The 27,857-nt window shown below is 42.7% G+C and overlaps 2 protein-coding genes across 5 annotated transcripts in view; one reads left to right on the forward strand and one right to left on the reverse strand.

Moving 5' to 3' along the window:
* The window catches only part of tp63 (tumor protein p63), a 30,130-nt gene extending 25,499 nt beyond the window's left edge, over positions 1–4,631 (forward strand). For 3 of the 4 annotated variants that reach the window (XM_079221073.1, XM_079221072.1, XM_079221074.1), the window contains 4 exons: positions 2,065–2,207; positions 2,452–2,593; positions 2,904–2,997; positions 3,928–4,631. In XM_079221073.1, coding sequence (XP_079077199.1) covers positions 2,065–2,207; positions 2,452–2,593; positions 2,904–2,997; positions 3,928–4,221 — 673 coding nt within the window. In that variant the 3' untranslated portion in view covers positions 4,222–4,631. The remainder of the gene's footprint in view (positions 1–2,064; positions 2,208–2,451; positions 2,594–2,903; positions 2,998–3,927) is intronic. The other variant, XM_079221075.1, reaches the window with a different exon arrangement.
* Positions 4,632–7,820: 3,189 nt separating this feature from the next.
* Positions 7,821–27,578, reverse strand: zbtb11 (zinc finger and BTB domain containing 11; the record flags this gene model as incomplete). The annotated part of the gene is made up of 10 exons (XM_079221071.1): positions 7,821–8,434; positions 12,394–12,569; positions 12,757–12,915; positions 14,925–15,042; positions 15,306–15,720; positions 23,662–23,946; positions 24,526–25,529; positions 25,969–26,200; positions 26,324–26,562; positions 27,266–27,578. 10 exons carry the CDS (start codon positions 27,576–27,578, stop codon positions 7,884–7,886), a joined length of 3,492 nt encoding a protein of 1,163 aa, XP_079077197.1. The 3' UTR covers positions 7,821–7,883.
* Between the last annotated feature and the right edge of the window lie 279 nt (positions 27,579–27,857).

Here is a 27,857-nt window from a genome sequence, read left to right on the forward strand (position 1 = left end):
CTGTTATGATCCTCTATGAGGTCTCTGATGCTCCTCCTCCTCCTCTTCTCCTGTCTTCTCCTCTGTCTCCGTCTGGTTCCTCCTCTTCTCTCTCCTCTCTCCTCTCCTCCTCTCCTCTCCTCTCCTCTCTCCTCTCCTCCTCTCCTCCCTGCAGTCTGATAAAAGCCTGTCTTGGTGACTTCTTGGAACCTGCAGGAGAACAGAGGCGACACTGCAGCTCCTCCTAAAGCTCTGCTGCACACTCCTCCTCCTCCTCCTCCTCCTCCTCTTCCTCCTCCTCTTCCTCCTCTTCCTCCTCCTCTTCCTCCTCTTCCTCCTCCTCCTCCTCCTCCTCCTCTTCTTCCTCCTCCTCCTCATGGACCTCCTCTCTGTCTCCTCTTCACCACCTCCTGTTCTTCTCATCTCCATTCCTGCCTTCTGGGACTAAGACTGTGAACTCTCTTCTTCGTTGGTGTCAGAGACCGGAGAGACTCTTCTTCGTTGGTTTATGTATGACTTCGTTGCCATAAACAATTTGTTATTGATGCTTGAGGTCAGAGTTATTGATCAGGAAGCTGATTATTGATCTGAGAGCCGGACTCTGAACCTGTGATCTGATTATTGATGTTTTATAAAAGGCTGCAGGACGGTGTGTTTGTGTTTTCCTCAATAGAAGTCATTATTCGGTGAGGCACACTGCATGTTCTCCTGCAGGACTATTATTATTAATCAGATTATTCTCCTCCTTCCTAAACTTTGGACCGTAACTCGTCGTTGCCCATGCGTCAAAATACATCAAAACGTGCGGCCTGATTGGGAATTGTGTGCTCAGACTTTTCTAAGAGATTCGACCGGCCGTTTTCCAGAAACAAACGAAAAACTGGGAGAAATTGTCCCATTCACTTGAAGAGAGCAAAAAAACGTTCATCTTTGTGCCCATAGTGACTCGCCATAATTTAACGTAGAGAAATTATTTAAAGTTTAAAACATTCCCAAAAGTCTGGAGTTTATTTTTCATGTAATTATTGTTCAAGTTTAGGAAAATGTTCGGACCTTTTCTGACTTTACAATGGGTGTGTATGGCGCAGGTTAGAGTGGTGATGTCATCGCTAGAGTGAGGAGAAGCTTCAGAATTTCGCAGGAAAAATATTTGTCTTTTGCCATTCACACACAATTTTCACTCTTTGGGCATAATTGATACATATAAACGTAGGAAATCTTGTATTTTGTTATAAATTGGGTCGATTGACTCCACAGATGCAAACGTGTTTGCATCCGACTGATTGAGAGAGGAAGTCCTCCTCCTCCATTAAGCCCCATGCTAAATCAGACCACCATTTTCTCTCATGACGGTAATGTCTGCCTCTAATCAGTCTGCTGGCTCTCACCCAGTCCTCGATCACCATGACAACGAGAGCACACAGGTGCTTCATATGAGCCAATCAGTTTAACACACACACACACACACACACACACACACTTCATATGAGCCAAGCAGTTTAACACACAAACCACCTGAAGTCTTTTGGAGGGGAGGCAGAGTATTGAACAAAGCTAGCATAAAGCTAGCTTTGTTCAGACAGGACAAAATGGCTGTCTGTGTGCGCACGTGTGTGAATGACGTTAGCGAGCGTGCACGTGTAATTACGGTCGAGTGCAAATTTGTGTGTGTGTCACTTTAAATACAGACATGAGAAAGACACGAAAAGAAGGAGCACATCAACGCGTTCGGCTGTTGATTGGAGCATTTTGGTGATTTGACCATGTTTTTGCCTCTGAAGCCGGGGTTTACGATGGTTTTGTACACTCCAAGTCTTAAGATCTCGTCTGCCCAATCACCATGGTAACCAGTGACCTGTGTCTATGAAACAATAGCTACTCTCAAGTCCATCATGAATACAGAAATGACTCCTCAATAACCTCAATAACACATCTTACTCCTGGTAATGTATTTATTGCAACGTCTCACGCCAGTAGTCGCCATTGAAATGTTCTAGTTATATTGATTATTGTTGTATTGAGGAGGAAACCTGCTGAAGAAGATCACTGGTCAGGATGCTAACGTCTTGCCTCCCCTCCCCCCAGGACCCCCATGCAGCCCCAGACCCCCTACGGCTCCTGCTCTCCTCCTCATGGGAAGGTGAACAAGCTCCCGTCGGTGAGTCAGCTGATCAACCCCCAGCAGAGGAACTCGCTGACCCCGTCCAGCATGAGCGGCCTCACCGACAGTAAGTGCTGCTTCGTCCTACTTCCTGTCTGCCTCAGGCCCCGCCCCTGCCCCGCTCCCTTACCTTAGGCACGCCCCCCACACAGAGCACCTCCTCTAGAGCAATGTGATCCCTGTGAGAGCCTGCAGGACCTGTTGTGATGCATCATGGGATCATGTTGAGAGTAACCTCTGCATGCCCCCCTCCCCTTATATGTGCTCTCTAAACCCCGAGTGGTACCTGAAGGCTCCTCTTGTCTCCTCAGTGACTCCCATGATGGGCTCTCACATGAACATGGCCGACATGAGCGCCCTGAGCCCCCCTCACGCCCTGCAGCCCCAGCTGCCCCTGGTGCCCTCCCACTGCACCCCCCCTCCTCCATACCCCATGGACAGCAGCATCTCCAGGTACCTCAGCCAACCACAGCAGACGATGCGCACCGCGTAGCCAATCACAAGAGAGAGACACTTAAAGGGCCGGCGCGTTGCATTTAGCGGGAACACACTCAGAAGAGCGTTTTCACTCGTGTTGATGTGTTCACGACTCCATGTGTTCACGACTCCATGTGTTCACGACTCCATGTGTTCACGACTCCATGTGTTCGTGTTCAGAAGTTTATCACATGAGACACAAAGCAGACGACAGCGTTTCCCTCTGAATCAGTGTGTTGATGTGTGTTGATGGCTCTTCATCTTCCTCCTCTTCCTCCCCCCACAGCTTCCTTATACGGCTGGGCTGCGCAGGCTGCCTGGACTACTTCACAGCACAGGGCCTAACCAACATCTACCAGATCGAGAACTATAACATGGAGGTGAGCCCTTGCCTATCCAACAGCAGTCATTTGATGTGAGGAAGAGGCCCCGCCCCCTCCCCCCCCGCGGTGATACTAATGCTGCGTTCACACCAAATGCGTTGAGAATTTCCGCAAAGCTTTTTCGCCTGAGCTCACTCGCCCGACTTTATGTGGTGAATTTGCGTCATTCGCTTTTACGCTTTTACGCGGCTGAAAGGGGGCGTGGCTTAACTCCGTGAAAACAGTTCCCATCCACCATGGAAATAACCTGGTTCTGCTTCAGACCTGTTGTGAGAGTCCCACAAACGTCGGAACATCGTGTCTGGGTTCATATTATTATTTATTTTATTTTTTTATAAAAGAAAATTCGCTTTTTCGCCCGAGTTTAAATATTGGTGCGAATTTTTCGCAACACGCAGCGTTATTCTTGTCATTCAGGACGCGTTAATTCGCCCCGCTTTATTCTAATCATCCGCTTTATTCTAATCATCCGCTTTATTCTAATCATCCGCTTTATTCTAATCATCCGCTTTATTCTAATCATCCGCTTTATTCTAATCATCCGCTTTATTCTAATCATCCGCTTTATTCTAATCATCCGCTTTATTCTAATCATCCGCTTTATTCTAATCATCCGCTTTATTCTAATCATCCGCTTTATTCTAATCATTCGCGTTAATCGCGCCGCCCAGCGGCAAAATTCGCTTGTTCACAACCATCGGCGTCTGTGCATTGACTTCATGTGATCTACTCGTGTGAATGTTCCTCAACTCCTGTGGTGTGAATGCAGCATTCCTGTCGAGCGAGTCAGCTGACGTGGCGTGTGGCGTGTGGCGTGTGGCGTGTAGCGTGTAGCGTGTGGCGTGTAGCGTGTGGCGTGTGCCGTGTAGCGTGTGGCGTGTAGCGTGTGGCGTGAGCGCAGCATAACTCCCTTGTCGTGACCACTAGGACCTGTCCAGGATGAAGATCCCCGTTGACTTCCAGCACGTGATCTGGAAGGGCATCATGGAGCACCGGCAGGCCATGGACTTTTCCCCTCCTCCCCACATCGTGCGCACCACCAGCGGGGCCTCCAGCGTCAGCATGGGCCCCGAGGCGCGCGGCGAGCGCGTCATCGACGCCGTGCGCTTCACGCTGCGCCAGACCATCTCCTTCCCGCCGCGCGACGAGTGGTCCGACTTCTCCTTCGACCTGGACTCCCGCCGCAACAAGCAGCAGCGCATCAAGGAGGAGGGGGAGTGACGCCCCGCCCCCTCGCTCTAGCCCCGCCCCCGCCCCGTCTCATTTCACTGCTGTCGGAACATTTCCTCCTGGTGTTGGTGCAGATATGTGAGGAGTGCACTTATTCACTCTGTCGGCCTCTGGAGCTCAGAAAGATGTTTATGTACGAGTCGTGTTGTTGTTGTTGTTGTTGTTGTTGTTGTTGTTGTTGTTGTGGGGGGGCTTGTGTCTATGGGCCACTTTAACGGGTGACAGACTGGTGTTAAAAAGTCAGCATTGATTGTAAACATTTCAACCGTTTCCTGTCAAGTATTACGTTGTGTTTTCTGCTGTAGCTTTTATATTTGGCTTTTTATTTTTACTTCTGAGTCGAGACCGAAGCGTCAGAGCTTTGAGTCGATGTGAAGTCTGTGTTTCAGAGACATATATATATATATATATATATATATATATATATATATATATATATATATATATATATATATATATATATACACGTTTAAATATATATATTATATACATATATATTTATAAATATATATATTTAAACATATATTATATATAAATATATATATATGCATATATTTATAAATATACATATATGTATATACATATATATAAATATACATATATAAACATATTTATACACATATGTATATATATGTTTCTAAATATATATATATATATATATATATATATATATATATATATATATATATATATATATATATATATGCTCTTGACGCAGTGTTCCACAGTAAAATATATGACTGATGTTCTTGTTTATTTGAAAACTGTCCAACAGCTGATAGAAATGTATATAAATATGTATAGATCTTTTTTTGAAAAATCTCCCTAAAGAAACACGAGTGATTCGTCCTGATGTGAATATTGCTGGACCTCCGCCAGTAATAACTGTATTGATCACCGATCGGTTAACGGCTCTGCAGCAGAGGCCGTCTGCATTTTCATATTTTTGTACAATGTGTTGTAAATATCTCGCAATATTTGGAGGGTATTTTGATATTAATCTGAATAAATATCCATATTGCTGTATCGCATGTTCAGAGTAATTTGTCTCAAATTATTTTACGTGTGGCTTCAATTCATAATTAATGAATTTACTGCAATGAAATAAAGTCAAACAGGATGATGTCAAATGTTCTAGTTCAACTAGGAAGAGTTGTGTTATTATATCATTATTATTGTTATTATCATTGTTATTAGTATCATTGTCACTTATTATTGTTATTATTATCATTATTATTAGTATCATTGTTATTATTGTTATTATTATCATTATTAGTATCATTGTCATTACTATTGGTATTATTGTTATTATTATTAGTATAATTCTTATTATTATTGTTATCTTTGTACATCATCATTATTACTATTATTGCTATTATTATCATCATTTTTACTATTATTGTTATTATTATCATCATTATTAGTATAATAATTGTCCTCTTGGTCCGTTCACATTTAACATTAATCATCTCCTGTATTATTTTTAATAACTCATTTTGTCTTTTGCCCATCAGGTTTTTTAAATAAGAAAAAATTGAAAGTGAATGAGTGAAAATAAATAAGTGAAAGAGGATGAATGAAAGTGAATGAGTGAAGGTGAATAAGTGAAAGTGAATGAGTGAACATGAATGAGTTAAAGTCTGAAAGAGAATAAGTGAAAGTGAATGAGATAAAGTGAATAAGTGAAAGTGAATAAGTGAAAGAGAATGAGTGAAAGTGAATAAGTGAAAGTGAATGAGTGAAAGAATAAGTGAAAGTGAATGAGAGAAAGTGAATAAGTGAAAGAGAAAGAGTGAAAGTGAATGAGTGAAGGTGAATAGGTGAAAGTGAAAGAGTGAACGTGAATGAGTAAAAGTCTGAAAGAGAATAAGTGGAAGTGAATGAGTGAAAGTGAATGAGTGAAAGAGTGAAAGTGAATAAGTAAAAGTGAATGAGTGAAAGTGAATGAGTGAAAGAGAATGAGTGAAAGTGAATGAGTGAAAGAGAATAAGTGAAAGAGAATGAGTGAAAGTGAATAAGTGAAAGTGAATGAGTGAAAGAGAATAAGTGAAAGTGAATGAGAGAAAGTGAATAAGTGAAAGTGAATAAGTGAAAGAGAATGAGTGAAAGTGAATGAGTGAAAGTGAATGAGAATGAATGAAAGTGAATGAGTGAACGCGAATGAGTGAAAGAGAATGAGTGAAAAAGTGAAAGTGAATGAGTGAAAGTGAATGAGTGAAAGAGAATAAGTGAAAGTGAATGAGTGAAAGTGAATAAGTGAAAGAGAATGAGTGAAAGAGAATAAGTGAAAGTGAATGAGTGAAAGTGAATAAGTGAAAGAGAATGAGTGAAAGAGAATAAGTGAAAGTGAATGAGTGAAAGTGAATGAGTTAAAGTGTGAAAGTGAATGAGTGAAAGAGAATAAATGAAAGTGAATGAGTTAAAGTGAATGAGTGAAAGTGACTGCAGAAACAGTGATCCATGCATTTCCATGCAGACTGGATTACTGTGCTATACTATAGGCTTATACTGCTGGGGGACAGCTTAGGACACACTGAGCTTTTTTTTCCGGGAGCCTCTGTGCTTCCTCGCCTCAAGTTTCCATGGATTGTGCTTGGAGCCGGTCCTGCCTCCTACCTCCTGTCTCCTACCTCCTGTCTCCTATCTCCTGTCTCCTACCTCCTACCTCCTGTCTCCTACCTCCTGTCTCCTACCTCCTGTCTCCTGTCTTCTACCTCCTGTCTCCTACCTCCTGTCTCCTGTCTTCTACCTCCTGTCTCCTACCTCCTGTCTCCTGTCTCCTACCTCCTGTCTCCTACCTCCTGTCTCCTGTCTCCTACCTCCTGTCTCCTGTCTTCTACCTCCTGTCTCCTACCTCCTGTCTCCTGTCTCCTACCTCCTGTCTCCTGTCTTCTACCTCCTGTCTCCTACCTCCTGTCTCCTGTCTTCTACCTCCTGTCTCCTGTCTCATGTCTCCTACCTCCTGCCATGGCCCTGCTGATGCCCCTCCTCTCTCCCTCCTTCTGGATCATGCACCTTGCGTATACTACTCATTATATGAATAATTCCTGTCATATTCATGTAATGTGCTGTATCTGTTAAGTTGTTCATTCTGGTCACATGACATCTATTCTTCTGTCCATCCGGGAGAGGGATCCTCCTCTGTTGCTCTATAAAGGTTCTTCCTGTTTTCCCTGTGAAAGGGTTTCTACTCTCTTTATTTGGGGAGTTGTTCCTGATCCGATGTGAGGTCCCGGGACAGGATGTTATGCTAAAGACTGTAAAGCCCTGAGGGGAGTTTGTATTTGTGATGTTGGGCTATATAAAATAAACTGAACTGAATTCAAAGGGAATGAGTCAGCGTGAATGAGTTCAAGTAGATGACTGAGTGAATGAATGAAAGAGTAAAAGTGAATGAGTGAAAGTGACTGAGTGAATGAGAATGAATGAGAAAGTGAAATAGTGAAAGAGAATGAGTTAAAGTGAATGAATGAGTGACTGAGTGAGTGAGTGAATTATCTGCTGTTAGATGAACCCATAGTCGTGTGTTTCCTCTTTATTCCTCTGAGTCGTCGTGAGTCAATTCATTCATTTATTCACACATGGTATATATTTACATTGACGGAACATCTCTCTCTCTCTCTCTCTCTCTCTCTCCCTCCCTCCCCAGCGAGTCACTCCACCTCAGCCACGTGGGCCACCTCGACCTCCATGGTCTGGATGACCTCGGGCCCGTCCTCCATCTTGGGGTCATTGAGGCCCTGCTGGGCGAGGACGTAGTTCACCACCTGCATGATGCCCTGGTCCGAAAGCGTGCTGGAGGCCGGGCCCTCGCCCGCCGCCTGCACGCCCTGCACCGCCTCCACCGTCTCCTCCGTGATGAGCACCTCCTCCACCTCCTGCTCCTCCCCGCCCTCCTCCCCCTCCGGCGGGCCGGGCCTCAGCTCCGGCGGCAGCTCGGAGGCCAGGATGCTGACGGCGTGCTCCACCTGCGTGCCCTGGTTGTGGAACTGCAGCGTGTCCTTCTCCAGCATGATCTTGCCCGGCAGGTTGTCCCCGTGGAACTTGGCCATGTGCTTGCGCAGCGTGCGGGCGTCGATGTGCGCCTCCTGGCACATCGGGCACACGTACGGGCGCTCGCCCGTGTGCGTGCGCACGTGGCGCTTCAGGGAGCGGGCGTCGGCCCACGCCACACCGCACGTCAGGCACTCGAACGGCTTCACTCCTGCGGAAGGGCGGGGGGCATGGGGAGGGCAGGGGGGGCGGGGGGGTGGGGAGGTGGGGGCAACGTTACAACAGAAAGTCAACTTTTATCTGTCCTGATACTGGTTATAACTTTAGTCATGTTGTAACTTTAGTCATGTAGTCATGTTGTAACTTTAGTCATTTAGTCATGTTGTAACTTTAGTCATTTAGTCATGTTATAACTTTAGTCATGTTGTAACTTTAGTCATGTTGTAACTTTAGTCATGTTGTAACTTTAGTCATGTTGTAACTTTAGTCATGTTGTAACTTTAGTCATGTTGTAACTTTAGTCATGTTGTAACTTTAGTCATGTTATAACTTTAGTCATGTTATAACTTTAGTCATGTTGTAACTTTAGTCATGGTTATAACTTTAGTCATGTTGTAACTTTAGTCATGTTGTAACTTTAGTCATGTTATAACTTTAGTCATGGTTATAACTTTAGTCATGTTGTAACTTTAGTCATGTTGTAACTTTAGTCATGTTATAACTTTAGTCATGTTGTAACTTTAGTCATGTTATAACTTTAGTCATGTTATAACTTTAGTCATGTTGTAACTTTAGTCATGTTATAACTTTAGTCATGTTGTAACTTTAGTCATGTTGTAACTTTAGTCATGTTGTAACTTTAGTCATGGTTATAACTTTAGTCATGTTATAACTTTAGTCATGTTATAACTTTAGTCATGTTGTAACTTTAGTCATGGTTATAACTTTAGTCATGTTGTAACTTTAGTCATGTTGTAACTTTAGTCATGTTGTAACTTTAGTCATGTTATAACTTTAGTCATGGTTATAACTTTAGTCATGTTGTAACTTTAGTCATGTTGTAACTTTAGTCATGTTATAACTTTAGTCATGTTGTAACTTTAGTCATGTTATAACTTTAGTCATGTTATAACTTTAGTCATGTTGTAACTTTAGTCATGTTATAACTTTAGTCATGTTATAACTTTAGTCATGTTGTAACTTTAGTCATGTTATAACTTTAGTCATGTTGTAACTTTAGTCATGTTATAACTTTAGTCATGTTATAACTTTAGTCATGTTGTAACTTTAGTCATGTTATAACTTTAGTCATGTTGTAACTTTAGTCATGTTGTAACTTTAGTCATGTTGTAACTTTAGTCATGGTTATAACTTTAGTCATGTTATAACTTTAGTCATGTTATAACTTTAGTCATGTTGTAACTTTAGTCATGTTGTAACTTTAGTCATGTTGTAACTTTAGTCATGTTATAACTTTAGTCATGGTTATAACTTTAGTCATGTTGTAACTTTAGTCATGTTGTAACTTTAGTCATGTTATAACTTTAGTCATGTTGTAACTTTAGTCATGTTATAACTTTAGTCATGTTGTAACTTTAGTCATGTTGTAACTTTAGTCATGTTGTAACTTTAGTCATGGTTATAACTTTAGTCATGTTGTAACTTTAGTCATGTTATAACTTTAGTCATGTTGTAACTTTAGTCATGTTATAACTTTAGTCATGTTGTAACTTTAGTCATGGTTATAACTTTAGTCATGTTGTAACTTTAGTCATGTTATAACTTTAGTCATGTTGTAACTTTAGTCATGTTATAACTTTAGTCATGTTGTAACTTTAGTCATGTTGTAACTTTAGTCATGGTTATAACTTTAGTCATGGTTATAACTTTAGTCATGTTGTAACTTTAGTCATGTTATAACTTTAGTCATGTTGTAACTTTAGTCATGTTGTAACTTTAGTCATGTTGTAACTTTAGTCATGTTGTAACTTTAGTCATGTTGTAACTTTAGTCATGTTGTAACTTTAGTCATGTTATAACTTTAGTCATGTTGTAACTTTAGTCATGTTGTAACTTTAGTCATGTTGTAACTTTAGTCATGGTTATAACTTTAGTCATGTTGTAACTTTAGTCATGTTGTAACTTTAGTCATGTTGTAACTTTAGTCATGTTATAACTTTAGTCATGTTGTAACTTTAGTCATGTTGTAACTTTAGTCATGTTGTAACTTTAGTCATGTTGTAACTTTAGTCATGGTTATAACTTTAGTCATGTTGTAACTTTAGTCATGTTGTAACTTTAGTCATGTTGTAACTTTAGTCATGGTTATAACTTTAGTCATGGTTATAACTTTAGTCATGTTGTAACTTTAGTCATGTTATAACTTTAGTCATGTTGTAACTTTAGTCATGTTGTAACTTTAGTCATGGTTATAACTTTAGTCATGGTTATAACTTTAGTCATGTTGTAACTTTAGTCATGTTGTAACTTTAGTCATGTTGTAACTTTAGTCATGTTGTAACTTTAGTCATGTTGTAACTTTAGTCATGGTTATAACTTTAGTCATGTTGTAACTTTAGTCATGTTGTAACTTTAGTCATGTTATAACTTTAGTCATGTTGTAACTTTAGTCATGTTGTAACTTTAGTCATGTTATAACTTTAGTCATGTTGTAACTTTAGTCATGTTGTAACTTTAGTCATGTTGTAACTTTAGTCATGTTATAACTTTAGTCATGTTGTAACTTTAGTCATGGTTATAACTTTAGTCATGTTGTAACTTTAGTCATGTTATAACTTTAGTCATGTTGTAACTTTAGTCATGGTTATAACTTTAGTCATGTTGTAACTTTAGTCATGTTGTAACTTTAGTCATGTTATAACTTTAGTCATGTTGTAACTTTAGTCATGTTGTAACTTTAGTCATGTTGTAACTTTAGTCATGTTATAACTTTAGTCATGTTGTAACTTTAGTCATGTTGTAACTTTAGTCATGTTGTAACTTTAGTCATGGTTATAACTTTAGTCATGTTGTAACTTTAGTCATGTTGTAACTTTAGTCATGTTGTAACTTTAGTCATGTTGTAACTTTAGTCATGTTGTAACTTTAGTCATGTTATAACTTTAGTCATGTTGTAACTTTAGTCATGTTATAACTTTAGTCATGTTATAACTTTAGTCATGTTGTAACTTTAGTCATGGTTATAACTTTAGTCATGTTGTAACTTTAGTCATGTTATAACTTTAGTCATGTTGTAACTTTAGTCATGGTTATAACTTTAGTCATGTTATAACTTTAGTCATGTTGTAACTTTAGTCATGGTTATAACTTTAGTCATGTTGTAACTTTAGTCATGTTATAACTTTAGTCATGTTGTAACTTTAGTCATGTTATAACTTTAGTCATGTTGTAACTTTAGTCATGGTTGTAACTTTAGTCATGTTGTAACTTTAGTCATGTTGTAACTTTAGTCATGTTGTAACTTTAGTCATGTTGTAACTTTAGTCATGTTGTAACTTTAGTCATGGTTATAACTTTAGTCATGTTGTAACTTTAGTCATGTTGTAACTTTAGTCATGTTGTAACTTTAGTCATGTTGTAACTTTAGTCATGTTGTAACTTTAGTCATGTTATAACTTTAGTCATGTTATAACTTTAGTCATGTTATAACTTTAGTCATGTTATAACTTTAGTCATGTTATAACTTTAGTCATGTTGTAACTTTAGTCATGTTGTAACTTTAGTCATGTTATAACTTTAGTCATGTTATAACTTTAGTCATGTTATAACTTTAGTCATGTTATAACTTTAGTCATGGTTATAACTTTAGTCATGTTATAACTTTAGTCATGTTGTAACTTTAGTCATGTTGTAACTTTAGTCATGTTGTAACTTTAGTCATGTTGTAACTTTAGTCATGTTGTAACTTTAGTCATGTTATAACTTTAGTCATGTTATAACTTTAGTCATGTTGTAACTTTAGTCATGGTTATAACTTTAGTCACGTTATAACTTTAGTCATGTTGTAACTTTAGTCATGTTGTAACTTGTGTTTAAATAAAAAACGTGATATACCGTGAAACCTCCAGAATCTTACAAAATACCGTGATATGAATTTTTGGCCATACCGCCCAGTCCTAGAAACATTTGTCTTTCATCACATGAACTCACCCTGGTGGTTGTTGACGTGCCGCCGGTACTCCCTCAGCTGAGTGAACTTCCTGCCACACTGCTCACACTCTCTCTCCAGGTTCTGCTTCACTCGGCCTTTCTTCCCGTGAGTCGCTTTCTTCACGTGTCTCCTGAACAGAGCCTTCTCAAAGAACTCCTTCCCACAGACGTTACACCTGAGGACACACGGGGGACATGAGGACACATGTTACACCTGAGGACACGTGTTACACACGAGGACACATGTTACACCTGAGGACACACGAGGGGACATGAGGACACGTGTAACACAGGTCAGCTAAATGTAAAGGACACATGTTACACCTGAGGACACACGGGGACACACAGACCAGGAGGACTTACTTGAAGGGCTCGGCCACGCTGTGGGACTTGACGTGGGAGTACCAGTCCTTCTTCCAGCTGTAGCACTTCCCACACACCTGGCACTGGAACGGCTTCAGGCCCATGTGCTTGTTCATGTGCTGCTGCAGGTCTTTCGCCTCGTAGAACCTCTTGTCACAGCTGAGGGGACAGAGCGTCAGAAGGCTGTCACGGGACAGGACGGGGGGGTTGGAGGGACGGGTGGATGGAGGGATGGGGGGATGGAGGGGTGGGGAGTTTGGGTTGAGGACGGGGGGGATAGAGGGATGGGGGGACGGAGGGGTGGATGGATAGGGAGATGGAGGGACGGGGGGAATGGAGGGGTGGAGGGACGGGGATGGAGGGGTAGTGCAGTGTTTTTCAACCTTTTTTGAGCCGCGGCACATTTTCTACAATAAAAAAAATCCCGCGGCACACCAACAACCCAAAAAGTTACAGAATGTCACATTATTTAGTGTTTCCCCTGGTTTACAGCTTTGGGGGGAGGGGACTGACGGACATACTACATCGTGGCACCTCACAGTACTACAAAGTAATACTTCACAGTACTAGTGACTCCATCTGTGCTTTTATAAATAATAGAACATTGAAATCACTTTCAATTAAACCAGATTGCTCCATCAGACAAAAACAAATGTGTTATCACTTTGTTAGAAAAATGAAAATAAAGTTATATCTGTGCAAAAAATAACTAATATTTAGTTACAACTAAATAGCTTATTGTGGAAAACAACAAGCTATTTTTTTGCAAAACAGAATGAGTGCAGATGTGTGAGCATAACGTTGTATCATTAATAGTGGCTGCAGTGAGCTGCTTTCCTCTGCAACTCTTTTTAAAACGAGGTAGATTTGATGCAGCCGTTCTCAATTCATGCTCCATGTTGAAAAGACGACCTCACGGAGATCTCATAAAGATCGGCTTTTGGCGAAATGACAAGAATCGGCGAGTCGTACATGTGCATGTGACCCATTAACGGCGTACGGTAAAACCAGCATTTCCTCTTGCGCCCCACCTGTACTACGCCCCAGTTTGATAAATACTGACTTAAAGGAAACATGGTGTTCATTTATTTTAATGATGACCACAAAGTGAGCAGGCTTTGTCACTTCAGTGTGTTTTTCGGGCTTTTGGAAGAATATTTCCAGAGCCTCAGAAACGTCATTGATGGATCTCCAGGCTGCAGCCTGTTGGACGTTTGTCTTGACCTACAAATACCTTAACTGTTGGGCTTTAAACATGAGAGCTCATAGCTTAAAATAGTGATAGCTCTCTGTCCACTGTGTCTCCTGTGTGCATCGCATCGGGGAGGAAAGAGTTGTAACGCGACCCAGAAATGACAAGCTGTCGTGTACGATCAATAACATACGGCCGTTTAGTTTGTTTAATAGCAGAACAAGGTGCAGACCTGTTCTATAGGAAACTACTAGGCCAGACACTATATTGCAGCTCAGATGCTCAACAATGGAACATTATTTGCGGCAGCTAAATAATATTTTTTTGGACCAATTAAGTGAAATTGGAAATTTTCTCACGGCACACCTGACGATCTGTCACAGCACACTGGTGTGCCGTGACACACTGGTTGACAATCACTGGGGTAGAGGGATGGAGGGACGGGGATGGAGATGGAAGGGTGGACGGATAGAGGGGTAGAGGGTGGAGGGACGGGGGATGGAGGGGTAGAGGGATGGAGGGACGGGGAGATGGAAGGGTAGAGGGATGAAGGGACGGGGATGGAGATGGAGGGGTGGACGGATAGAGGGGTAAAGGGTGGAGGGACGAGGATGCAAGGGGGGAGGGACGGGGGATGGAGGGACGGGGGGATGGCGGGGTGGACGGATAGGGGGATGGAGGGATGGGGATGGAGGGGTAGAGGGATGGAGGGACGGGGAGATGGAGGGGTAGAGGGATGGAGGGACGGGGATGGACGGATACAGGGGTAAAGGGTGGAGGGACGAGGATGCAGGGGTGGAGGGACGGGGGGATGGCGGGGTAGAGGGATGGAGGGATGGAGGGGTGGACGGATAGGGGGATGGAGTGACGGAGGGACGGGGGATGGAGGGGTAGAGGGGTGGAGGGACGGGGGATGGAGGGACGGGGGGATAGAGGGGTGCACGGGATAGAGAGATGGAGGGACGGGGATACTCACTGAGCGCAGGCGAACGGACGGACGTCGGGTCTGGGCAGGTGCTTCTTCAGGTGCTTGCTCAGAGCCGAGGCTCGGTGGAAAGTGGCTCCACAGGTGTTGCAGAGGTACTTTGACTCACCTGTGGAGCAAGTTAAGGGTTAAGGTTCATGGTGAACACGTGGAGATAAGAAACATTTCCTCACTGGTCTTCAGTGGAAAAAACTACTGGGGTCCCTCAAGGCTCCGTCCTGGGTCCTCTCCTCTTCTCTCTGTCTTTCGCTCACATTTCTTTTCCTACCATAGCTATGCTGATGACGCCCAACTGATCCTCTCAATGTTGATCAACAGTAATTCTTTAAAATATATTGAAGCAGCATTAGCTGAAAGCTAAAGGAAGCGTACCCGTGTGCAGGCTGGTGTGCTCCTCCATGCTGCGCTTGCTGACGAAGGCCTTCTTGCAGAAGCCGCACTGGAACTGCTTGGACACGTCGTGCAGCGCGCGGTGCATCTTCAGGCTGTGCTTGTGGGCGAAGGTCTTCCCGCAGACCTTGCAGGCGTGCGGCCGGACGCCCGTGTGGTTCAGCATGTGGATCCTCAGCGAGTAGAGCTTCGGCAGCGTCTTCCCGCAGATGTCGCACACGAACTCCCTCTTGGTGTGCGGCGCCGCCGCCGCCGACGTATTCTCGTCCAGGTCGCCGTCCGGCTGGACCTCGGCGCCGGCTGGCTTGGAGACCGGCGCCCGCTGGCTGCTCTGCTGCTTGTGCCGGGCCAGGTGAGCCCGGAGAGAGGCGGCGTACTGGAACTCCTTACTGCACAGCTGCAGGGACACGGACATGTAAACATGTTGTGAGTAAACACGGTGTGACTAAACACGTTGTGAGTAAACATGTAAATAAACACGTTGTGAGTAAGCATGTAAATAAACACGTTGTGAGTAAGCATGTTGTGAGTAAACATGTTGTGAGTAAGCATGTTGTGAGTAAACATGTAAATAAACATGTTGTGAGTAAACATGTAAATAAACATGTTGTGAGTAAACATGTAAATAAACATGTTGTGAGTAAACATGTAAATAAACATGTTGTGAGTAAACATGTAAATAAACATGGTGTGAGTAAACATGTTGTGAGTAAACATGTAAATAAACATGTTGTGAGTAAACACGTTGTTAGTAAGCATGTAAATAAACATGTTGTGAGTAAACATGTTGTGAGCATGTTGTGAGTAAACATGTTGTGAGTAAACATGCGAGTAAGCATATTGTGAGTAAACATGTTGCGAGTAAACATGTTGTGAGGAAGCATGTTGTGAGTAAACATGTAAATAAACACGTTGTGAGTAAAAACGTTGTGAGTAAACATGTTGTGAGTAAGCATGTTGCAAGTAAGCACGTTGTGAGTAAGCATGTTGCGAGTAAGCACGTTGTGAGTAAGCATGTTGTGAGTAAGCATGTAAATAAACATGTTGTGAGTAAACATGTTGTGAGTAAGCATGTTGTGAGTAAACATGCGAGTAAGCATGTTGTGAGTAAACATGTTGTGAGTAAGCATGTTGTAAATAAACATGTTGTGAGTAAGCATGTTGTGAGTAAGCATGTTGTGAGTAAGCATGATGCGAGTAAGCATGTTGCGAGTTAGCATGTTGTGAGTAAGCATGTTGTGAGTAAGCATGTTGTGAGTAAACATGTTGTGAGTAAGCATGTAAATATACATGTTGTGAGTAAACATGTTGTGAGTAAGCATGTAAATAAACATGTTGTGAGTAAACATGTTGTGAGTAAGCATGTTGTGAGTAAACATGCGAGTAAGCATGTTGTGAGTAAACATGTTGTGAGTAAGCATGTTGTAAATAAACATGTTGTGAGTAAGCATGTTGTGAGTAAGCATGTTGTGAGTAAGCATGATGCGAGTAAGCATGTTGCGAGTTAGCATGTTGTGAGTAAGCATGTTGTGAGTAAGCATGTTGTGAGTAAACATGTTGTGAGTAAGCATGTTGTGAGTAAACATGTTGTAAATAAACATGTTGTGAGTAAGCATGTTGTAAATATACATGTTGTGAGTAAGCATGTAAATAAACATGTTGTGAGTAAGCATGTTGTGAGTAAACATGCAAGTAAGCATGTTGTGAGTACACATGTTGTGAGTAAGCATGTTGTGAGTAAACATGTTGTAAATAAACATGTTGTGAGTAAGCATGTTGTAAATATACATGTTGTGAGTAAGCATGTAAATAAACATGTTGTGAGTAAACATGTTGTGAGTAAACATGTAAATAAACATGTTGTGAGTAAACATGTAAATAAACATGTTGTGAGTAAACATGTAAATAAACACGTTGTGAGTAAACACGTTGTGAGTAAACATGTAAATAAACATGTGTGAGTAAACATGTTGTGAGTAAACATGTAAATAAACATGTTGTGAGTAAACACGTTGTTAGTAAACATGTAAATAAACATGTTGTGAGTAAACATGTAAATAAACATGTTGAGTAAACATGTTGTGAGTAAACATGTTGTGAGTAAACATGCGAGTAAGCATGTTGTGAGTAAACATGTTGCGAGTAAACATGTTGTGAGGAAGCATGTTGTGAGTAAGCATGTAAATAAACACGTTGTGAGTAAACACGTTGTGAGTAAACATGTTGTGAGTAAGCATGTTGCGAGTAAGCACGTTGTGAGTAAGCATGTTGTGAGTAAACATGTTGTAAATAAACATGTTGTGAGTAAACATGTTGTGAGTAAACATGTTGTGAGTAAACATGTTGTAAATAAACATGTTGTGAGTAAGCATGTTCTAAATAAGCATGTTCTAAATAAGCATGTTGTGAGTAAGCATGTTGTGAGTAAGCATGTAAATAAACATGTTGTGAGTAAACATGTTGTGAGTAAGCATGTTGTGAGTAAACATGCGAGTAAGCATGTTGTGAGTAAACATGTTGTAAGTAAGCATGTTGTGAGTAAGCATGTTGTGAGTAAGCATGATGCGAGTAAGCATGATGCGAGTAAGCATGTTGTGAGTAAGCATGTTGCGAGTAAGCATGTTACGAGTAAGCATGTTACGAGTAAGCATGTTGCGAGTAAGCATGTTGCGAGTAAGCATGTTGCGAGTAAGCATGTTGCGAGTAAGCATGTTGCGAGTAAGCATGTTGCGAGTAAGCATGATGCGAGTAAGCATGATGCGAGTAAGCATGTTGTGAGTAAACATGCGAATAAGCATGTTGTGAGTAAGCATGATGCGAGTAAGCATGTTGTGAGTAAGCATGTTGTGAGTAAGCATGCGAATAAGCATGTTGTGAGTAAGCATGTTGTGAGTAAGCATGTTGTGAGTAAACATGTTGTGAGTAAACATGTTGTGAGTAAGCATGTTGTGAGTAAGCATGTTGTGAGTAAGCATGTAAATAAGCATGTTGTGAGTAAGCATGTAAATAAGCATGTTGTGAGTAAGCATGATGTGAGTAAGCATGTTGTGAGTAAGCATGTTGTGAGTAAGCATGTTGTGAGTAAGCATGTTGTGAGTAAGCATGTAAATAAGCATGTTGTGAGTAAGCATGTTGTGAGTAATCATGCGAGTTAGCATGTTGTGAGTAAGCATGTTGTGAGTAAACATGTTGTAAATAAACATGTTGTGAGTAAGCATGATGTGAGTAAACATGTTGTGAGTAAGCATGTAAATAAGCATGTTGTGAGTAAGCATGTAAATAAGCATGTTGTGAGTAAGCATGTTGTAAATAAACATGTTGTGAGTAAGCATGTTGTGAGTAAGCATGTTGTGAGTAATCATGCGAGTCAGCATGTTGTGAGTAAGCATGTTGTGAGTAAACATGTTGTAAATAAACATGTTGTGAGTAAGCATGATGTGAGTAAGCATGTTGTGAGTAAGCATGTAAATAAGCATGTTGTGAGTAAGCATGTAAATAAGCATGTTGTGAGTAAGCATGTTGTGAGTAAGCATGTTGTGAGTAAACATGTTGTAAATAAACATGTTGTGAGTAAGCATGTTGTGAGTAAACATGTTCTAAATAAGCATGTTGTGAGTAAGCATGTTGTGAGTAAGCATGTAAATAAGCATGTTGTGAGTAAGCATGTAAATAAGCATGTTGTGAGTAAGCATGTTGTGAGTAAGCATGTAAATAAGCATGTTGTGAGTAAGCATGTAAATAAGCATGTTGTGAGTAAGCATGTTGTAAATAAACATGTTGTGAGTAAGCATGTTGTGAGTAAGCATGTTGTGAGTAAGCATGTTGTGAGTAAACATGTTGTAAATAAGCATGTTGTGAGTAAGCATGTTGTGAGTAAGCATGTTGTGAGTAAACATGTTCTAAATAAGCATGTTGTGAGTAAGCATGTTGTGAGTAAGCATGTAAATAAGCATGTTGTGAGTAAGCATGTAAATAAGCATGTTGTGAGTAAGCATGTAAATAAACATGTTGTGAGTAAACATGTAAATAAACATGTTGTGAGTAAACATGTAAATAAACATGGTGTGAGTAAACATGTTGTGAGTAAACATGTAAATAAACATGTTGTGAGTAAACACGTTGTTAGTAAGCATGTAAATAAACATGTTGTGAGTAAACATGTTGTGAGCATGTTGTGAGTAAACATGTTGTGAGTAAACATGCGAGTAAGCATATTGTGAGTAAACATGTTGCGAGTAAACATGTTGTGAGGAAGCATGTTGTGAGTAAACATGTAAATAAACACGTTGTGAGTAAAAACGTTGTGAGTAAACATGTTGTGAGTAAGCATGTTGCAAGTAAGCACGTTGTGAGTAAGCATGTTGCGAGTAAGCACGTTGTGAGTAAGCATGTTGTGAGTAAGCATGTAAATAAACATGTTGTGAGTAAACATGTTGTGAGTAAGCATGTTGTGAGTAAACATGCGAGTAAGCATGTTGTGAGTAAACATGTTGTGAGTAAGCATGTTGTAAATAAACATGTTGTGAGTAAGCATGTTGTGAGTAAGCATGTTGTGAGTAAGCATGATGCGAGTAAGCATGTTGCGAGTTAGCATGTTGTGAGTAAGCATGTTGTGAGTAAGCATGTTGTGAGTAAACATGTTGTGAGTAAGCATGTAAATATACATGTTGTGAGTAAACATGTTGTGAGTAAGCATGTAAATAAACATGTTGTGAGTAAACATGTTGTGAGTAAGCATGTTGTGAGTAAACATGCGAGTAAGCATGTTGTGAGTAAACATGTTGTGAGTAAGCATGTTGTAAATAAACATGTTGTGAGTAAGCATGTTGTGAGTAAGCATGTTGTGAGTAAGCATGATGCGAGTAAGCATGTTGCGAGTTAGCATGTTGTGAGTAAGCATGTTGTGAGTAAGCATGTTGTGAGTAAACATGTTGTGAGTAAGCATGTTGTGAGTAAACATGTTGTAAATAAACATGTTGTGAGTAAGCATGTTGTAAATATACATGTTGTGAGTAAGCATGTAAATAAACATGTTGTGAGTAAGCATGTTGTGAGTAAACATGCAAGTAAGCATGTTGTGAGTACACATGTTGTGAGTAAGCATGTTGTGAGTAAACATGTTGTAAATAAACATGTTGTGAGTAAGCATGTTGTAAATATACATGTTGTGAGTAAGCATGTAAATAAACATGTTGTGAGTAAACATGTTGTGAGTAAACATGTAAATAAACATGTTGTGAGTAAACATGTAAATAAACATGTTGTGAGTAAACATGTAAATAAACACGTTGTGAGTAAACACGTTGTGAGTAAACATGTAAATAAACATGTGTGAGTAAACATGTTGTGAGTAAACATGTAAATAAACATGTTGTGAGTAAACACGTTGTTAGTAAACATGTAAATAAACATGTTGTGAGTAAACATGTAAATAAACATGTTGAGTAAACATGTTGTGAGTAAACATGTTGTGAGTAAACATGCGAGTAAGCATGTTGTGAGTAAACATGTTGCGAGTAAACATGTTGTGAGGAAGCATGTTGTGAGTAAGCATGTAAATAAACACGTTGTGAGTAAACACGTTGTGAGTAAACATGTTGTGAGTAAGCATGTTGCGAGTAAGCACGTTGTGAGTAAGCATGTTGTGAGTAAACATGTTGTAAATAAACATGTTGTGAGTAAACATGTTGTGAGTAAACATGTTGTGAGTAAACATGTTGTAAATAAACATGTTGTGAGTAAGCATGTTCTAAATAAGCATGTTCTAAATAAGCATGTTGTGAGTAAGCATGTTGTGAGTAAGCATGTAAATAAACATGTTGTGAGTAAACATGTTGTGAGTAAGCATGTTGTGAGTAAACATGCGAGTAAGCATGTTGTGAGTAAACATGTTGTAAGTAAGCATGTTGTGAGTAAGCATGTTGTGAGTAAGCATGATGCGAGTAAGCATGATGCGAGTAAGCATGTTGTGAGTAAGCATGTTGCGAGTAAGCATGTTACGAGTAAGCATGTTACGAGTAAGCATGTTGCGAGTAAGCATGTTGCGAGTAAGCATGTTGCGAGTAAGCATGTTGCGAGTAAGCATGTTGCGAGTAAGCATGTTGCGAGTAAGCATGATGCGAGTAAGCATGATGCGAGTAAGCATGTTGTGAGTAAACATGCGAATAAGCATGTTGTGAGTAAGCATGATGCGAGTAAGCATGTTGTGAGTAAGCATGTTGTGAGTAAGCATGCGAATAAGCATGTTGTGAGTAAGCATGTTGTGAGTAAGCATGTTGTGAGTAAACATGTTGTGAGTAAACATGTTGTGAGTAAGCATGTTGTGAGTAAGCATGTTGTGAGTAAGCATGTAAATAAGCATGTTGTGAGTAAGCATGTAAATAAGCATGTTGTGAGTAAGCATGATGTGAGTAAGCATGTTGTGAGTAAGCATGTTGTGAGTAAGCATGTTGTGAGTAAGCATGTTGTGAGTAAGCATGTAAATAAGCATGTTGTGAGTAAGCATGTTGTGAGTAATCATGCGAGTTAGCATGTTGTGAGTAAGCATGTTGTGAGTAAACATGTTGTAAATAAACATGTTGTGAGTAAGCATGATGTGAGTAAACATGTTGTGAGTAAGCATGTAAATAAGCATGTTGTGAGTAAGCATGTAAATAAGCATGTTGTGAGTAAGCATGTTGTAAATAAACATGTTGTGAGTAAGCATGTTGTGAGTAAGCATGTTGTGAGTAATCATGCGAGTCAGCATGTTGTGAGTAAGCATGTTGTGAGTAAACATGTTGTAAATAAACATGTTGTGAGTAAGCATGATGTGAGTAAGCATGTTGTGAGCAAGCATGTAAATAAGCATGTTGTGAGTAAGCATGTAAATAAGCATGTTGTGAGTAAGCATGTTGTGAGTAAGCATGTTGTGAGTAAACATGTTGTAAATAAACATGTTGTGAGTAAGCATGTTGTGAGTAAACATGTTCTAAATAAGCATGTTGTGAGTAAGCATGTTGTGAGTAAGCATGTAAATAAGCATGTTGTGAGTAAGCATGTAAATAAGCATGTTGTGAGTAAGCATGTTGTGAGTAAGCATGTAAATAAGCATGTTGTGAGTAAGCATGTAAATAAGCATGTTGTGAGTAAGCATGTTGTAAATAAACATGTTGTGAGTAAGCATGTTGTGAGTAAGCATGTTGTGAGTAAGCATGTTGTGAGTAAACATGTTGTAAATAAGCATGTTGTGAGTAAGCATGTTGTGAGTAAGCATGTTGTGAGTAAACATGTTCTAAATAAGCATGTTGTGAGTAAGCATGTTGTGAGTAAGCATGTAAATAAGCATGTTGTGAGTAAGCATGTAAATAAGCATGATGTAAATAAGCATGTTGTGAGTAAGCATGTTGTGAGTAAACATGTTGTAAATGAGCATGTTGTGAGTAAGCATGTTGTGAGTAAGCATGTTGTGAGTAAACATGTTCTAAATAAGCATGTTGTGAGTAAGCATGTTGTGAGTAAGCATGTTGTGAGTAAGCATGTTGTGAGTAAACATGTTGTGAGTAAACATGTTGTGAGTAAGCATGTTGTGAGTAAGCATGTAAATAAGCATGTTGTGAGTAAGCATGTTGTGAGTAAGCATGTAAATAAGCATGTTGTGAGTAAGCATGTAAATAAGCATGTTGTGAGTAAGCATGTAAATAAGCATGTTGTGAGTAAGCATGTTGTAAATAAACATGTTGTGAGTAAGCATGTTGTGAGTAAGCATGTTGTGAGTAAGCATGTTGTGAGTAAGCATGTTGTGAGTAAACATGTTGTAAATAAGCATGTTGTGAGTAAGCATGTTGTGAGTAAGCATGTTGTGAGTAAACATGTTCTAAATAAGCATGTTGTGAGTAAGCATGTTGTGAGTAAGCATGTTGTGAGTAAGCATGTAAATAAGCATGTTGTGAGTAAGCATGTAAATAAGCATGTTGTGAGTAAGCATGTTGTGAGTAAGCATGTAAATAAGCATGTTGTGAGTAAGCATGTAAATAAGCATGTTGTGAGTAAGCATGTTGTGAGTAAACATGTTGTGAATAAGCATGTTGTGAGTAAGCATGTTGTGAGTAAGCATGTTGTGAGTAAACATGTTCTAAATAAGCATGTTGTGAGTAAGCATGTTGTGAGTAAGCATGTTGTGAGTAAGCATGTTGTGAGTAAGCATGTAAATAAGCATGTTGTGAGTAAGCATGTAAATAAGCATGTTGTGAGTAAGCATGTTGTGAGTAAGCATGTAAATAAGCATGTTGTGAGTAAGCATGTAAATAAGCATGTTGTGAGTAAGCATGTTGTGAGTAAGCATGTCTCTGGTACTCACGCTGCACTTGTACCCTCGAGCCTTCTCGTGCTTCAGCGTGTGCATGATGAGAGCGTATCGTCTCTGGAACGACGCGCCGCACTCAGAGCAGGTGTGTTCTCCGTCGCCGGCGGCTTCCTGCTTGGCCTCTGGCTCCGCCCCCTTTGGCCCCGCCTCCTCCGCGCTGAACTCCACCGGCGTCGCGCCGTCCGCGGCTCCGGAATCCGGCTCCTCGGACTGAGCGTCACCTTCAGCCTCTACCGGCTGCTTTGGTGGGCGGCCCCTCTTACCCGTCCTCAGAGGCACCTGAACGCATCATGGACAACACCAGAGGAGTAACGGGTCCAGTTAAAGTGTTAACCAGCAGATCATGTGACCAGTAGAACATGTGAACAGTAGATCATGTGACCAGTACATCATGGATGTTCCTGTAGTCTCTGATCATGTGACTTTGTAAACAACCAATCAGTGTTTAGACCAACAGGAGGAGAGCTAGTAACGTTAGCAGCACCGCTAACAGAGAGCCAACAGGAGGAGAGCTAGCAACGTTAGCAGCACCGCTAACGGAGAACCAACAGGAGGAGAGCTAGTAATGTTAGCAGCACAGCTAACGGAGAACCAACAGGAGGAGAGCTAGTAACGTTAGCAGCACCGCTAACGGAGAACCAACAGGAGAGCTAGTAACGTTAGCAGCACCGCTAACGGAGAACCAACAGGAGAGCTAGTAACGTTAGCAGCACCGCTAGTTTACTGAGTTTAAATAAATAATATTCTGGCTCCTTGTGGACTAGCTGCTATAATAAAAATAGCAATATGGATCTTTAACCGTTGATATGGATCATCAGTGATCAATAACGAGCATCAGGTCATAAACATGGTCTCTACCTTGAGCGCGGCCGCTCTGGGCGAGGCCGCCGCCCTCCGGCCCTCCTCCTCCTCCTCCAGCCCCATGTGTAGCCGGGCGTAGCCGCCCTCGGCGATGGAGCGCTGCCGGAGCCGTCTCCGGTTCGGGTCGCCCGCCACATCCCGCTTGTCCCCGAGTACCTCGTCGTCGGCGGAGGGCTCCTCCTCCTCCAGAGCGGCGTCCTCCTGCAGCTCCACCTCCTTCTTCACTTTGGCCGGACGCCCTCGCTTACGCTTCTGGGGCACCGGCTCTGGAGGCGCCTCCTCCACCGGCGCCTCCTCCACCGGCGCCTCCTCCACCGGCGCCTCCTCCACCGGCGTCTCATCCGCCGGCGCCTCATCCGCCGGCGCCTCAGAGGACAGCGTGACGATCTGCGAGGGGTCTGCGTGGTCCGGGCCCTCGTTGAGGACGAAGGCCCCCGGGGCCGGCGCCTGCTGCTCCAGCACCAGGCAGGCCGACACCACAGCGAGCGACTCGCTGGCGCCGGCCTGGCCGCTGTGCGTGACCACGGTCATCGTGCCGCCCTCCTCCGGGCCGTCGCCGCCGCCGGAGATCAGCGTGAGCGTCTCCCCCGGCTCGGCCATCAGAGTCACCGCGTCGCTCTGTCCCGCCGCCGCTCCACAATGCACCTCTTCCCCCTCGGCGACGTAGGCCTCGTCGGGCGTCGCCACGAAGGTGACGGGCTCGCCGCCCTGCGTGACCACGGCGCGCCCGTCGCTCTCGATGGTGACGGTGAAGGCGTCCTCCGCCGCGCCCCCGGGCGGCGCCGGCCGGCTGGACACCACCGTGTGCACGTCGCCGCGCTGGTACACCGTCAGCTGCTGCTCCTCCACCTGCCGGTGCACCGACTCGCAGATCTGCAGCACCTCCGTCATCAGCAGGTGGCGCGCCAGGTTGGCGATGTCGGCCATGACGCAGAAGTGGAAGGTGAGCGTGGACGTGTAGGCGAAGTCCAGCAGCGGCAGGAAGCTGACTTTGGTGAAACCTGCGGAGAGGAGAGGCGTCACGATGCGTTCAGAACAAACAGGAGAACAAGCAGAGGCGATGCAGACGGAATGGTTGCGGAAAGAGAGAATGTTACGCCGAGCGGCGGGAATGACGCTAATGATGCTAATAACGCTAATAACGCAGTGCGAATGACGCTAATGATGCAAATTTGCTAATAACGCAGCGTGAATGACGCAAATGATGCTAATGATGCAAATTATGCTAATAGCGCAAATGGTGCTAATTATGCTAATGGTGCTAATAATAATAATTATGCTAATAACGCAGCGCAAATTATGCTAATGATGCTAATGGCGCTAATGATGCAAATTATGCTAACAGCGTTAATAATGCTAAGAACGCAGCGCGAATGACGCTAATGGCGCTAATAACACAGAATCAGAACCTGCGGCATCAGAACTCAGAACCCGGCTCACCGGACAGGTCCACCACGGCCTCGTGCGTGGAGGCGGCGCCCTTCTCGTAGAACAGCTGGTTGAAGTACTCGCTGCAGGCCGCCAGCACCGCCTTGTGGGCGCGGTGCTCCTCGCCCTCGATCAGCAGCGTGATGTCACAGAACTGGTTACCCAGACGCTGCTGGTTCAGCTGGTCCAGCATCGTCTGGCTGTGTTTAGGGAGGAACTGGTTCACCTCACCTTTACTGTCCACCTGGGGGGAAGAGAGAGAGAGAGAGAGAGACCTTAATGAAGTGGAGCAGCATGAGAGCCAAACTGGTAAACAGGTAAACGAGTGAACGGGTGAACTGGTAAACAGGTAAACAGGTGAACCTACAAAGACCAGCTCGTGTTTGGGGGTCGTCTTGGACCTCGGCTGAGAAGACGAGTCGGTGAAGACCGACCCGTCGTCTCCCTCCTCTTCCTCCTCTTCCTCCTGCTCCTCTTCCTCGGCGGCGGCCGCCTTGCGTCTCCCCGGCCGGGTGAAGGTCCGAGCGCCGGAGCCGTCGTCGACGCCGCGGCGGCTCTGACACGAGGAGCATTCCCGGATGTGGTCCTTCACGTTCTTCAGGATCCCTGAGGGCAGAAGTATATTAGTTATTGATTTAAAGAAAACACTGTGGAGCTGCAGAGACGACGAACTAAACATAGAATTATTATGATATCATAATATCATGTTCCATGATCTTACTGGACAGCAGCTTGTGACGAGAACGCAGCGCTTCAACTCACCACTAGGGGGAGACAACGGTCACGTGTTGTTTCTCTGGATCAATACGAGAAATCTACTATCAATAAGTCAATAAGTCAATACTCCAGTTTTAACTTAACGGCTTCTTCCTGTTTCCTGTGAGCGTCGTCACATCCATATTTATTATTATTGTATTTATGTATTTATTTACTACTTTTACAGAATTTATTTTATGTACTTTTTCCATTTTATATTGTAATAATATTTGTGTCGTATATTTTGTATATTTATTCAATCTTCATGTTCTTGATTCTTGACCACTACGGGACCCTGAGACCATCTGGTCTCCCTGGTTCTCCTGGTCTCTGACCCCCCCACACAGGGACCCGGGTCTCCTAGTCTCATGGGTCCCAGGTGAAGGTCTCTACCCCCCACAGTCATGGGTCCCAGGTGAAGGTCTCTACCCCCCACAGTCATGGGTCCCAGGTGAAGGTCTCTACCCCCCACAGTCATGGGTCCCAGGTGAAGGTCTCTACCCCCCACAGTCATGGGTCCCAGGTGAAGGTCTCTACCCCCCACAGTCCCTACCTCTCCACCAGTACTTCTGGGAGATGGAGTCCCAGGTGAGCTGCTGGTTCAGGTGCTCCCCGCCCTCCGGCAGCACGTGGGCGGCCCTGATGAGCTCCTCCCTCTGGCCGTCCCGCAGCACCACCTGCAGCTCGGTGAAGTGGTTGTGGCCCTTGAGGCGGCGCTGGTAGAACAGGGTCCCGTCCCGGACCACGTAGCAGGTGGCGGCCTTCCGGATCTTCCGCTTGGTGTTCCCGGGGGTCCCGGCCGCGTAGGGCTCGCGCTCGTCGGTCAGATAGCGGATGATAGCGAGGTAGCTCTCCGCGCACGACATGGCGGCGCGCGGCTTTTATTTTGTTTTATTTTAAACGGCGCTCACGCGGAACATAAAGTGAAATAAACCGCCAACAACAACATTTTAAAAATTGTTTCCGAAGGTGGAACTGCAGTTCGTAACCGTCGGGGAAGACTTGCCCGCACAGACAAAATGGCTGCTGCACAACCGGATGCTGCGTCATCTAGGGCGGAAGTGCGTCGTTAACATGGTCCGCCACCAGAGGGCGCCGTGTGCAAACTTATCTCCACAGGAGACAGTTTGTTAAACTTCATTATT

The sequence above is a fragment of the Taurulus bubalis genome (assembly GCF_910589615.1).
Source record: "Taurulus bubalis genome assembly, chromosome: 7".
In the NCBI taxonomy this organism is placed as follows: domain Eukaryota; kingdom Metazoa; phylum Chordata; class Actinopteri; order Perciformes; family Cottidae; genus Taurulus; species Taurulus bubalis.